General features: G+C 50.6%; 1 protein-coding gene across 6 annotated transcripts in view; it reads right to left on the minus strand.

Annotated features, from left to right (window-relative positions):
• Positions 1-363: 363 nt before the first annotated feature.
• Positions 364-14,398, minus strand: part of PIGQ (phosphatidylinositol glycan anchor biosynthesis class Q) — a 48,486-nt gene continuing 34,451 nt past the window's right edge. For 4 of the 6 annotated variants that reach the window (XM_075010507.1, XM_075010508.1, XM_075010510.1 and 1 more), the window contains one exon: positions 10,578-12,990. In XM_075010507.1, the coding sequence (XP_074866608.1) occupies positions 12,838-12,990 (153 nt within the window). In that variant the 3' untranslated portion in view covers positions 10,578-12,837. Of the gene's footprint in view, positions 590-9,049; positions 9,131-10,577; positions 12,991-14,398 lie in introns of those variants that run through there. The other 2 variants (XR_012647708.1, XR_012647707.1) reach the window with 2 other exon arrangements.

The raw sequence follows: 14,398 nt of genomic DNA on the forward strand, positions 1-14,398 counted from the left end.
AAGCCACAGCAGTTCTGGGATCCTAGATGGGGAGCCGGGGAATGAGAAGGGATTTTTTAAATGAATGTAGAGGTCTTCCAGAGGTCTTCTTCCCACACATTACCATTCAGTAATCCTGCCTTTATCTCCAGTGGGGACTGAGGCAGTCTGGTCTTCCTATGTCCACTCTTTTATAAAACCATACCTGGATGTGGTACACAAATTGTGCCTGATGAAGCAGAATTTGAAAACTCAGTGTGCTGAACCTTATCATCCTGGTAATGTGTGAGGCCATATTAAGATTCTGCTCTATTAAGTTTCCGAGACATACGCCAATTGAGATAAGCAGGCACAAACCTGTTCCTCCGAGACAAAGGACAAACTGATGCCTCAGCCTGGTGTCAAGAAAATCAAAGGGCCAAGCCGCCTTTCCTTGCCAGCAAAAGGGGCACGAGCAAGAAATTTACATCTTGGCAAAGACAAGCTGGAAGTTCGCAGCCCTAGAATGGGTCTCCTGAACCCCAGTTGAAAAAGATCCTCCAGGAAAAATGCGGAACAGAGCCCCCAGATTCTCTCTCTCTCTCCTCATCTCTGCTCACAGCTTCAAAACCTTGGAAAAGAAAAGGAAGCGTTACTAAACCGGGGGAGGGACCGTGGCTAAGAGGAATCCAGACAGACTGCTGGGCGCATGTGGATGAGAGTTCACTTGGCTTGCAAAGGTAGGTATTAGTTTGTGTTTTACCTTTTATTTCTTTGTGACCAGTTCTGACTCTTACATCCCTTCAGAGCGATCTTTCTATAGTTAATAAACCAGTGTGTGTTTGCATTAAAGTGTTTGGGGAAACTTCATTTAGGACAACAAGATCTGTGCATACCCTGTCCTACGAATACAGGGACTTTCTATAAGCTTGTATTGTCCAGAAGGAAAGAGCTGGACAGTCCAAGATGCACATTTCTGGGGACAATCTGGCAGTGGGCATTTGCTGGTGTCACTGTGCAGTCGAATTCAGGGGTGGCTGACTAACAGCACTCCTGTAACTGTAATGCTGGGGGGCTTCCTCTGAGCAGCCTCCCGCATGAAGCTCTCACAGTGAAACTGTGTTAAAGGCATCCCAGGTTGGAGAACTGCGGGGACACAGCTTGTCCGGACTGTGCAGTGCAGATTGTACCCTGGGGAATATTACAGGGTCATCAGAACATTTTTAACACAAGAGCCAACCCCAGTTCCATGACTTGTGGGAGTGTCGGCAATCACTTGTTTCCTACAGCAGGGTTTGGTGGAAGAGGAAACAAAAAGGGGGCAGGTGCTAAGCTGGTGCAAACAGTGTCACTCCATGACTCAATACAGCTGTGTCAGTTCACATCATCTGAGGCTGTGCCCAAGAGAGCTTTAGTTATTTAAGAAGCTCACTACACTATGGAGGGAAAGATACGTCAGCCTCAGAGTGAGGAAAAGTGTGATGACAGTGCAGTCAACTGGCTGTACCTGATAGTTAGGGGGCCTGAAACAATGCTAGATGACAGCAAAGTCCCCACAGCACAACTCTGTAGCCACAGGACACTAAGGGCTTGCTCCAGAGTGGTGCTGAGGTCTTGCGATTCCCAAAATTTCAGTTCCAGTTAGAATCACATGCCCTCATCCAGGTAGCCCTCAGCCCATGGTCTCTCAGACAGACAGACACAGACACTGTTGAGGAGGGTTGACGTGATAGTTAGAATAAGGCCAACATTATTTAAATGGGTCCCCCACGTAATACTGCTATATGGGTGGAGCAGTCATGTTCTCCTTCCTTCACCCAAACAATGACCAGACCAGTGCCAGCTCCTGCTGCCATCACTGGTATAAACGGTGCACTCAGAGAAGAGTCAAGAGACAGCAGGACGGCTTTGTGATCATACAACCACAAAGAGGCAAATCAGGGTCCACCCTTAGAACAGGGTCCTCACCTCCCTCCTCGCCATAAGTGAAGTCAATAGGGCCTAGCCAATGAAAAGGGTCAGACGATGATCCTGAGTGAACACCGGAATCAGTTCAGTAGCCAGATTTCCCTCTTTTCCTCACGCTTTGGACCAAGAACAGCAGTTCACTCAAAGACAACCAGAGTCCTGATGCCAAACTCTACCAGGCTCCCCTCTCATCTCTCTGACCTTGCGCAGTTGCAGATGAAGAACCTAGAGGCTATCAACCCCCTCTTGCCCAGCACACAATCACAGCCAGGACCAGAAAGTAAATACTTTTAAAACCATCTTTATGTTAGTGTAATCAAAATAGGCTGTAAGTTCTGATTAAAAGGATTGATTTTAAAAACAATTGCCAGCAGTATAAAGATCCCCTCTACTAGCTCATATAGAGCAAACACAAAACAGCAGGCTTTTGAAATCAAAGGACATTGGTACAATGCAGTTCAATTACAGACCCTCTCTCAGCCATATATGTACATGAATCCACCAGCCAATCAAGCCAAGATCCCCACAGCCACGCCAGGCATTCTTGTTATGACAAATTTCATTACAACGAACATTAGTCAATTACACTTATTAGCCCAGGACTTGCTCATTGAACTTTTAAGCCAGTCTGCTGCATTTTAAAACAGGGTCACGATGGGAAGGAAGTCTCAGCTTTACATGGCATAACAGTGGCATTTTAAAACAAACACCAGTCTTGTTTGTATGTGCACATTTTGTTCGTGCTTGGCAGCCAAGCAGCAGATGTCCACAAAATGCAAAACTGGCTGACACTTCTAAAATAGCTCGCTCTCTCTCTTAACACACACACACATACAGTAGCATTTCAGAATACGTTCCAAGTGTTTGTGCAGCCTTTTTGGTATCCTGAAGATTTAAACACTGGAGTTTAACTACAACAGCCACTGGGAAATCGTCACGCATTTTCATAACAGCATGTGTTTCTTTGAATACCTTACAAAACCATGGCAGAGATACGCTGGTCCCCCAACACACAACTGCAGACCCATCAACTGGGCCTGTTCCCACACAGGATAGACATGTTTAGGACTCACGTGGGCTGCGTGCTTTCTGGACTGTCATAGCTCTGCCAATTCCTGCAGAAGTTCCTTTTGTAGCCCCTGGCAGTAATAATTGCACACCTACATTCAAGCGTGCTATGGGTTCTTCATTCAGCCTGAGACAGATGAAGCTTTGGAGATCAGGTTCAAAACTGAACCAGGGTGGAGACTCAGGCAAGCTGATATTTTGCAAGCTCCACTTCTGAGATTCAGTGCAAAACAGCAGAAATATGCAACCAGATACAACAGTGAGGGATGTATTATGGGCATCTAAATACATCTGACATACCAAAATTTCACAAGCAGCTGGTTTTGTGAGGCTTGTCATCTTGGGTCATGTAGTTACCTGATTCAGAAAACACACCTCTCAGTTTTGTGTCTGATTCAGACCCAAAACCACAGAGGCAGATTTAAAAAAGAGGAGAAAAATGGTGGTTCCTAATTGGAGGTTCCGGTTCAGGTCCACCTCTAATCCAGTGTAACAAACATGGTGTTCCAAACACCAGGTCTCACCACAGAAAAGAGTAAAATGCCAACTACTTAAAAGTGGGTACGTGGAAGTGCAACAGGGCAGTTATGCAGCATAAGGCAGAAGAAAACAGACAAAGCAAGAAGCTGCTATAACAATCCTCATTGAACTAAAGAAAAACTTCTGACTCCTTTGCGCTGCCTGGTTCTACCAGTGCAGACAGTGGAGCTAGCTCCTACTTTGGTCCTTAAAGCTCACTCTACGTTAGAGACAGGGACATCTGTGCCTGCTTTGATGTTATAAATCCCAACCTAAATACACTGCCGCAACATTTCCAATATGGGCTGATTACGAACATCAATAAAATGAAAACAATGGTATTTTGAGATAAGGAAATAGAAAGGAAAACCAGTGTAGAGAAGTTAACCTACCTGGGGAGCAACATGACATATGATCTAGACTGTAAGGAGGAAATAGCGACTAGAATAGCAAAAGTAAGAGTGAGTTTAAAGGTGATGGATAAGACCTGGAAAAGCAAAGCAATTAGATTAGGAACAAAGTTGAGCATCTTGAAACTTGTGTATTCAGCAGCATGTTGCATGGATGTGAGACATGGGTGATAACAAAAGATTTGAAGAGAAGGATATTGGCGTTCGACAAGAGTTGTTATAAAAAGATCCTGAGAATAGGATGGATGCAGAAGGTCACCAACGAGGAATTCTATCGGAAGATACAGCCGAAAGAGAACCTACTGCAGCAGGTTGTACAACCCAAGTTACAGCTTTTTGGGCATATCTGCGTGATGAACAATGAGCAAAAAGTCAAGACTCTCGTATTTGGCACAATGGCTGGTTCGAACAGGAGAGTCACACCCCACCCTGAATGGGTAGATGATATAGTAGATTGGTGCGGAGTTAGTCTACAGAAACTAAGCCACTCCGCGCTGTGCAGGGAAAGCTGGAAGGAAATAGTGAGGGAGGCATCGGACACCAATGGGTGCTGAGCCCATGGCTGATGATGATGATGAACATTTCGGAGACCGTATCTGGCAAGTTACTGTTGCAAGTCCCATGCTGGTAAATCGCCACCCTTATGCACACCTTTGGGGTCAATTACGGCTCTGCAGCTGCTCTGCCTCAGTTTCCCTGACTGGGTTTCCAGACCGCTGTGGTGGTTCATGGCTCAGTGCTCTACGTCAGGGCGCTATGAAAGGTCCACCTCCCTCCCTTTCTGGGGCAGCTCAAAACAAACATCGAATAAAGGTACCTCTATCTCACAGGGCCTTAACTCTCATCCCTCGTGAGGTTACTTGTCCAACCTGTCCCCAGGCTCAGCTTACAGATATCATCAGTCCCCTGGTGCCTGGTTTAACATCAGCAGGCCCCTGACAAATCCAACTGGTTCCACAAAGAGGCATGCCTGCCATGGAGGTTCTAACCAGCCTGGCTCCAACCAGCACAGCCCCTTGCAGCCTGGCTCTAGCCAGGTTTCTCCCCCAGAGGAGAGCAGGTGTTTTCACCCTGCTGGGAAGTATCAACAAATGGCAACTCTCTCTGAGAGACAACCACACCAGCCACAGTTCAGAGGGCAGTGGTTATTCTTAATGGCTCTGAAAATTCACTCAAACCCAGTGTGCATTCCTACCTCGTACAGAATTACAGTCACGAACTTAAGGGACATTCTGTGAGCTGGGTTCACATTGGCTCCAGCAAGAGGTCTGTGTAAGTGGTGGCAGAGCTGTAGAACAGGGGGTGAAGTATCAGTACTGACCTGTTTCCTGGTCGCTAGACTCTGTATTGCCATCGCTGGAGACTGCGTGGCATGCAGTGAAAGCTTTCAGTGTATGGCTCCCGGCTGTACACGATGGCTAGGTCTGCACAACAAGGCGTGAGTCCCACTACAGTAGGGGAAAACCCCCGCACCACAAGCAAGGCCCTTGTGTGGAAGAACTGCCAGAGCGACTTCCTTTCAACAGCAGCACACTCTTGCTGTTTCAGTCAGCTCCACAACACAAGCAGCTCTTTCTCTCCCTCAAAGAAATATTAGTGCTGGGACACAGCCCATGCTAGAGGACAAGAGGATGCTGCTCCCAGTGCAGAAGAATGCTTCCATACAGGACGGGCTCAGAAGCCCGAAGCCGGACAAATACCGCATTGTTGTAGTGTCTCTGTGTCCATAACCAAATCCAGGTTGGACAAGTGGTTTTCTCAGCTAGCAACTGAAAGGCGGTAGATAGTGAACACCAGGCAGAGAAAACACGGGATCCATTAGCTCAAGTTTCACCAAAGATAGAGAGCTCTAGGAGTGTCAGTAGCAACCTGAAACCCAGTGAGGAGAGCCCAGGCAGGGACCATGACCAGAGGGGCTTTTCATCTCCAAGCGGTCTCCCTCTCACCAGGGTCTTAGAAGGGTGGCTGTCTCAGACTCATAAGGAGGTTACTCAACAGTTTTCCTGCTTGATTTCAGGACTTTAAATTATGTCAGAGTCTTTAGAGAGCTAATTTAATACTGGAGCATCTAGTAAATTTGGCGCATGCCAGGAAGGGTCCCTGCCTATGGAAGTTAACAACATTAGACGAGTTATTCTTAGAAAAACCTGGAGGCCAGGCGTCTCTCTGCTTTCAGACAAAAATCATATTTAACCAGCGAGATCTGGAGTCGGAAGCAGGCTTGGAAAAGTGGGAGGTACTGAAGAGGCAAAGCCCTAGTGACAGAACTATCGCTAGAAGCAGTGTAAAGCGAGTCTCTACTGTGCAAAGGGACTATGCTTTGCATTATGACTGCCATTTTTTCCCATCTTCCTCTGGTGCCTATTCCAAGTCTCCCCGTGCGGTGCTGCCAGCGCTGCAGATCCTGCTAAGCTCGGGGAGTGCGTCCTGGATTCTTTGTGCATCGAAGGATTGTTAGCAGAAAAGTCCCAGTGGCTGGATCAGTCTTGTCCTCAGATTCTGCCCTCACCCAGTGAAGCCATTAGGGTTGTCCAGGTGTCAAGGAAAAGACCCTCTCTTATCCCATAACTGCCTACTCCAGGGCTCCTTACTCCTCCACTGAAGCAGTTATTTCTGGCCATTGTCAGAGACAGGATATGGATTAGGTGGAGGCGTAACGAACACTGCAGTAGGTACTTATGGAAATGCCTGATTCAGTCTGACTATCTGCAGCCTCCCACTTGGAGTTGGAGACAGTGGTGTGACACAGGTGATCCAATGGGATTAAACACAAGAAGTGATAAGGGTCTGTGATGGGGTTCAGGGGTCCCCCTGCACTGCACCCCGCCCGCTGGCAGGAGAGACTCTCACTCAGCAGGTACAACAGCAGGTTTATTAGGCAACAAATGTCCAGTTTCTCACAGAAGCAACAGCATAGCAGCCAGAGACAGTCCTTCCAACCTGTCCTGGGGAGAGGACCCCAAGGGGTGCCCCTCTGGGGTGTAGCTTTCCCCCTCCTCAGCCTGGCTGCCTTCCAGCTCTCCCTTCTCCTCGCCTCTAACTGCCGCCCCCGATTCAAAAACCCAGCTCAGCTCCTCCCTGCTCTTTGTTCAGGCAGAGGTGTTATCTGCCAGTTGTAGCCCCAGGGTCATCCTTAGCCACTGGGAGCTGCTGCTTGCCTCGGACATCCAGCCTGACTCACACATGCACCCCCCCCACTCCATCACATCTCTCCCCCCTTCCAGACCGCACTGAGCGGGGTCACTTAGCCAGTGACCTGGGGAAGTTCGGGGCCCTCCCTGCGTGACAGGGCATCGGCTATGGTGTTGTTGTTCCCCTTCACGTGGACCACCTCCATGTCGTAGTCCTGCAGGAGCAGACTCCACCGCAGGAGCTTGGCGTTGGCCCCTTTCATGTGATGCAGCCAGGTCAGGGGTGAGTGATCGGTGTACACGGTGAAACGCCGTCCAAACAGGTACGGCTGCAGCTTCCCCAGCGCCCACACCATGGCCAGACATTCCTTCTCTATGGCCGCGTAGCTCTGCTCCCGGGGCAGCAGCTTCTTACTCAGGTACACGATGGGGTGTTTCTCCCCTTTGTCAGTCACCTGCATTAGCACCGCCCCCAGCCCCACGTCTGAGGCATCGGTGAACACCAGGAAGGGCTTGTTGAAGTCGGGATTTGCCAGCACTGGGGCCCTGACCAGAGCCTCCTTCAGCGCGCAGAGGGCCTCTTGGCACTGCTCGGTCCAGACCACCTTGTCAGGCTTTCCCTTTTTACACAGCTCCGTGAGGGGGGCTGCGATGGAGCTAAAGTGGGGCACAAACCTCCGGTAGTACCCCGCCATCCCAATGAAGGCCTGGACCTGCTTCTTAGTCTGGGGTGTTGGCCAATCTCTGACAGCCTCCACTTTAGCTGGCTCTGGCTTTAAGCAGCCGCTGCCCACCTTGTGGCCCAGGGAGGTCACCTCAGCCATTCCCACCTTGCACTTCCCTGCCTTGATAGTCAGCCCGGCCTTCTGGAGTCGGTCCAGCACCTGCTTGAGCTGGGACACATGGTCCTCCCACGTCTGGCTGAAGATGCAAATGTCGTCCATGTAAGCCAGGGCAAAGCTCTCCATCCCTTTCAGTAGCTGGTCCACCAGACGCTGGAAGGTAGCGGGTGCCCCCTTGAGGCCAAAGGGCAGGACCAGGAACTCGTAGAGCCCCACAGGAGTGATGAAAGCCGACTTCAGCCGGGCATCTTGGTCTAATGGCACTTGCCAGTACCCCTTGGTGAGGTCTATGGTGGTGAGATAACGGGCTCCCCCCAGCTTGTCTAAAAGGTCATCAGGCCTGGGCATGGGGTAGGCGTCCGAGACAGTGATGGCGTTAAGCTTGCGATAGTCCACACAAAACCGAACAGACCCATCTTTTTTAGGGACTAACACCACGGGAGAGGCCCAGGGGCTGGACGAGGGTTGGATCACCCCCAGAGCCAGCATGTCTTCAACCTCCCGCTCTATGTCCTGAGCCGTCCTCCCTGTGGCTCTGAATGGCACACACTTGACAGGGGCGTGGGTGCCTGTCTCTATTCGGTGGACAGCCAGGTCAGTGCGTCCGGGTCTGTCAGAGAACAGCTGTTGGTGCGAATGCAGCATCTCCTTGATCTCCGTCTGCTGGGCAGGGGTCAGCTGGTCTGAGAGGGGAATAGACTCCAGCAAGGAGCCGGCTCCAGTCCTTGTGAGTAAATCCACCAAGGGATCATCCCCCTGCCCCTCCCAGTGTCTGCACACGGCCAGCACCAAATTCTGCCTGTCCCAGTAAGGTTTCATCATGTTCACATGATAGACCCGGTGGCTGTGGGCCCGGTTCGACAGTTCCACCACATAATTCACGTCATTTAGCTGTTTGACGACCTTGAAGGGCCCATCCCAGGCCGCTTGCAGCTTGTTCCGCCGCACAGGTATAAGGACCATCACTTGATCCCCGGTGGCATAGGCTCGGGCCCTGGCGTTACGGTCATACCAGACCTTTTGCTTCCTTTGGGCCATGGAGAGGTTCTCCCTGGCCAGGCCCATGAGCTCGGTGAGTTTTTCCCGGAAGGTCAGTACATACTGTACCACTGACTCCCCTTCAGGAGAGGCCGTCCCCTCCCACTCTTCTCTGAGCAAGTCCAGGGGTCCCCGTACCCTCCTTCCATACAGCAGCTCAAACGGGGAGAACCCCGTGGATTCCTGGGGCACCTCCCTGTATGCAAACAGCAGGTGGGGTAAGTACTTGTCCCAGTCATGGGGGTATTGATTCATGAAGGTTCTCAGCATCTGCTTCAGAGTCCCATTGAACCTCTCCACCAGCCCATTGGTCTGCGGGTGGTAGGCTGTGGCCCAGGTGTGCCGGACCCCACACTTGTCCCACAAGCTTTGCAGTAGGGCCGACATGAAGTTGGACCCCTGATCTGTGAGGACCTCCTTGGGGAACCCCACTCTGCTGAAAATGGACAGCAGTGCATCTGCCACGGTGTCAGCGTCGATAGAGGTCAAGGCCACTGCTTCTGGGTATCGCGTGGCAAAATCTACCACTACCAAAATATATTTCTTCCCCGAACGCGTTGCCTTGCTGAAGGGGCCCACTATGTCTATAGCCACTTTCTGGAAAGGCTCCTCTATGATGGGCAGTGGCCTCAAGGCAGCTTTCCCCTTGTCCCGGCTCTTCCCCACCCTCTGGCAGGGATCGCAGGACAGGCAATACAGACGGACAGCTGCAAAGATCCCTGGCCAGAAAAAGTTCTGTAACAACCTTCTCCTGGTGCGGTGGATCCCCTGGTGTCCTGCGAGCGGGACATCATGGGCTAGGTACAGCAGCCTGCGCCGGTACTTTTGGGGAACCACCAGTTGCCTCTGGACCTTCCATGGCTCCGCTTTGCGTCTGGGAGCCCATTCCCGGTACAGGAATCCCTTTTCCCACAGGAATCTCTCCCTGCAGCCCTCCCCCAGCTGTGGAGCTGGGCTGAGACTGGCCAGTTCCCTCAGCTTCTGCAAGGAGGGGTCTCTCTGCTGCTCTGCCTGGAATTCTTCCGCTCGGGCAGGGGCGGATGCTACTTCCCCATCTCTGCCTGGCTCCAGCACCCCTGGCCTGTGAGATCTGGTTTTTGGGGGCCTCCTTTCTCTCAGGGTTGGCCCCTGTGGCTTTGGCTGGGCCTGTACCCCTGAATCTGGGGAGCGCACCCCTCGTTTTCTTTGGCTACGGGTCAGGACCAGGGCACGAGGGCGTTCACCTTGCCAGTTCTCCAGGTCAGCCCCCATCAGTACATCTGCCGGCAAATGGCTGTGCACGCCCACTTCCTTGGGGCCTTCCTTCTTCCCCCATTTCAGGTGCACCCTCGCCATGGGCACCTTGAAAGGGGTCCCATCAATTCCTGTTATCGTCAGGTGGGAATCGGGTATCATGCAGCCCGGTGCCACCACCCCGGGTCGGGCCAGCGTCACGTCAGCACCTGTGTCCCAGAACCCCGTGACCTTTTTCCCGTCTACCTCGAGGGGTTTGAGACACTTGCTCCACAGAGGCATTGCCGCCCCCACTCTGTAAACTGGCCTCTGAGCATTTGGTCCCCCTGAGGAGCTGGTCTGTGGGGCGGATTCGGCCCAATCCGAGTGCCCATTGTCAGCACCACCCACCTTGGCCGCCAGCCCCTCTGACTCCTGTGAGACTCCTTCCTTCTCTGGTGCTCAGTCAGCCACTGCTGGGAGCTCATCCGTGGGTGCAGTGCATCCCACTTCTGACACCAGTGTGATGGGGTTCAGGGGTCCCCCTGCACTGCACCCCGCCCGCTGGCAGGAGAGACTCTCACTCAGCAGGTACAACAGCAGGTTTATTAGGCAACAAATGTCCAGTTTCTCACAGAAGCAACAGCATAGCAGCCAGAGACAGTCCTTCCAACCTGTCCTGGGGAGAGGACCCAAGGGGTGCCCCTCTGGGGTGTAGCTTTCCCCCTCCTCAGCCTGGCTGCCTTCCAGCTCTCCCTTCTCCTCGCCTCTAACTGCCGCCCCCGATTCAAAACCCAGCTCAGCTCCTCCCTGCTCTTTGTTCAGGCAGAGGTGTTATCTGCCAGTTGTAGCCCCAGGGTCATCCTTAGCCACTGGGAGCTGCTGCTTGCCTCGGACATCCAGCCTGACTCACACATGCACCCCCCCCACTCCATCACAGGGTCTTCACAAGGTGATGGGATTACCACTGGGCCCTTACACTCACAGAGCAAGGATGGAAATCTGAAGTGGAGACCCAGTCTTAGTGAAGATGTACACGTAGGTACAAAGTGCTCACTCACCCAGAAGGAGCTTGAAGCATTTTCCATATACAGGGACAAATCCTCCTCCTCCAAGCCCGTGTAAGTAGGCTTAACAGCAGGACGAGGCAAAAGGTCCTCCCAACACTGCTCCAGAGTGCTAGTAGCTACGTTCTGTGACAACTACTGCAGCCTGCAACCCACAATAGTCTCTCTTCCTGATGGACTCCTGCAGGGGACAACAGAAAGTGGAGCCATGTGGTGGCGACTCCACCAGCCCAGACCCCATTCCTCCCTGCCCTGCTTACCTGTGTGCAGCTGCACAGGAACACAGAGAAGAGTTCTACAGTGTAGACACCAGAAATCCTACCCTGATTTCCCCAGGAGTGCAGGACTTTCTGCCACAAAGGGGCAGGATTTAGTTCACAGGAAGAGCTTCACCTCTGTAATGCAGCCACCTCTGGGGTGCAATGTGCCAACACTGCACAACATCTATATAGCTTGTTTAGAATATGGGACGTGATTGTTGTAAACCCAGAATCAGTGTACTTACACATCTGCGCACAGTCTCTACATTTTAAACTCCAGAAATATACACGGTAGGCACATACCAAAGAATCTATTCTCCAGCCAACACATGGATGTATTTCCCATTAGGGTTAATAGGAGGAACATTCCAAAAGGGAACAGACACCATAATGTGCATTCAGTTAAAATCAGACAAAGAGACCATTGTTTGCATTGTGACCTGGAGGTCGGTACCATAAGCAACAGTATTCCTAAGAAATGGGATACACATTTTCCAACGCGACTAGTAGTTTTAGAGGCCAAATTTGAGAGCAATTTAAGGTTTTGGAGTGTACGAAAAGCTGGATCTCACACTGGGTACAGAGAGGCAGACAAATCCCATGTCACGAGTCAGTTAGGAAAATTTAGGACACAGCTGCTTTTTTTGTGGTGAAACCCTACCTCTGCCAGTTTCTGCTGGAGATGGTGGGTTAGGCCTGGTCCCAGAGCAGTCTGTTTTCTGGCCCCCATGCTTCAATTTTAACAGGCTCACCCTAGCTGTGGCACTGCAGTGGGATAAAGCCAATTCTATTACCAAAGAAAACACAACAGGACCAATCAATTAGCTACATACCAGTATCATTTATAAGATGACCATCCAGTTTGGCAGCTGACATTTGATGAATTGGCTGGAACACATGAATATGAAAGGTCCAGAACACCTGGATGTAATGATCCACCTCAGTGTGTTGTCTCTAACCACCCTTAGGACCCAGACAGCTTTCATACGGCCCAGGAACTTGCACGGAAAGATTAACAGACTATCAGGCTGATCAAGAGCTGCTCTCTGGTGTACATGGTATGCTGCTGCAGAGAGGCACCAAAGGGTTAAGCCTCTGGCCCCCTAGTGCTGCCAAGCAGGAACATGGTGATCTAGGGCAGAATAACACTTCATTAAGATAGAGAACAGCCTGGAAACCAAGTCAGCTCATGGGGCTGTACAGGAAGAGGAAAGCCCCTCCTTGCATACTCCCAAAGTCTCAGCAGAGGAGGTAACAGCTTTGCCCCATCTAGCAGCTGTTGGGTCCCTGGGCCTGGGGCCACCAAGTGGATTTGAATGGTGTTTTCCAGCTCATCCTTTCAAGCATGGCTCATTTACTTCCCTTTAGTCCTGCTTCTCCCCTTTATGTTTCCAAGGGTAGATCAGCTCCCCAACAAACAGCTTCTTGCACAGGGAGCTCCAGGAATCCTTAGGGTAGCAAGCATAGGTCGGGAGCCTGTAGGTCTGCACCACGCTGCCATAGGACAGAGGGTTGATCTGGAAGTAGAGAAGGAAGATGGACAATGAAAGCGAGTTGTGGTGTGAACTGTGGACAACTGAGGAGAGCAGGGTCGATTCTTTCTGCCTTTGTACATTATGTTAGTGCTCTCCTCACTACACGGCCGCACACTAATGGGTTAAAAGAACTGGGTGGCTATGTAATAACTTTTGTTCTTCTACAGCACCTTTCCGCCTGTGGCTCTCCCTGGGCTTTACACACATGCATGAATTGAGCCCCTCAGTCTCTCTGGGGGGAAGGGATGGTTACTCTCCCGTTACAGTTGAGGAAACAGAGGCACAGCCCAAGTCACACACCAGACTTTGCAGCACTGCAAAGGTTTCATCAGTCTGACAAAATGGAACTGTGCTGCACACACCCCTACTGAAATGGTGCTCAGCAGAACACTCTTTTGGGGACACGCTTGTTACAGCACATCTGTAGACTACACCCAGGAGATAGATTAATTATTGTCTCGATCCTGCATGGGACTGAGCACTTTGGCAGCAATCCAGCAATGCCTGTACGCATATGCTACACTCGGCACCTATTCCAGCCCCTGCAGCATCCAGTCCAATTAGAACTGCATGTATGCCACAGAACACATCACATAACTGTCAGTAACAATGTAAAATGAATTCTCCTTGGCTGGGTTCACACCCCTTTTGTATTTGCTTGGTACCAATAGCTTAATGAATGGCAGCCATGTTCATGGGAACAGAATTCCAAGTAAATACTGAGCACATTCATAGGAAGCTAGGTTTGAATTTGTCAAGATGAGCATTCACAGTAGAAACCTAAAGAGTTGTGCTCAACCAGTCAGAGAACCGACTCACACACTGTGATTTGTGTGCCCAACCCACCATAACAAATACTCTCAATCTCCAGACCAACAACTAATCACTGATGTTACTGAAGAGTAATTCTCAAGAGAGTCAGTCCACACCACATAGGGGTCACAGGGAATCTGCCAAAGGAAAAGCAGCAAACTGTGAATAACTTTGTTACTAGCTTCCCGGCTCCTTCCACGCTATCAAGTCTTCTATGGAAGTGGGTTCGTTTTGGGGAAGGAACAATTACTGTTGCTAGGGAACTGAGCTGTTTTGTACGTTTACTTTGTGACCACTGACTGTTTGGACACAACATTCCTATGCCCATTTAGATGAAATATATTTGTGAGGAGGACTGGTGACATGGGATAAATTTCACCTACTGAGAGACAGAAATGCCTTTCAACCTAGCACAACATACTGGTGTCTTATTGCCGTGTTCTAAATTAAAAAAAAACAAAAAACTAACTGTTTTGTTAAGGAAGTTGCTGTTGTGAGTTCCTTTTACGCAATCTGTGTAGTTCAGGGCTATATAAATTGACAAAACATACCTCTTGTTTCATAATGGAATGGTTCC

The sequence above is a fragment of the Carettochelys insculpta genome, chromosome 16, assembly GCF_033958435.1.
Source record: "Carettochelys insculpta isolate YL-2023 chromosome 16, ASM3395843v1, whole genome shotgun sequence".
Taxonomy (NCBI): Eukaryota; Metazoa; Chordata; order Testudines; family Carettochelyidae; genus Carettochelys; species Carettochelys insculpta.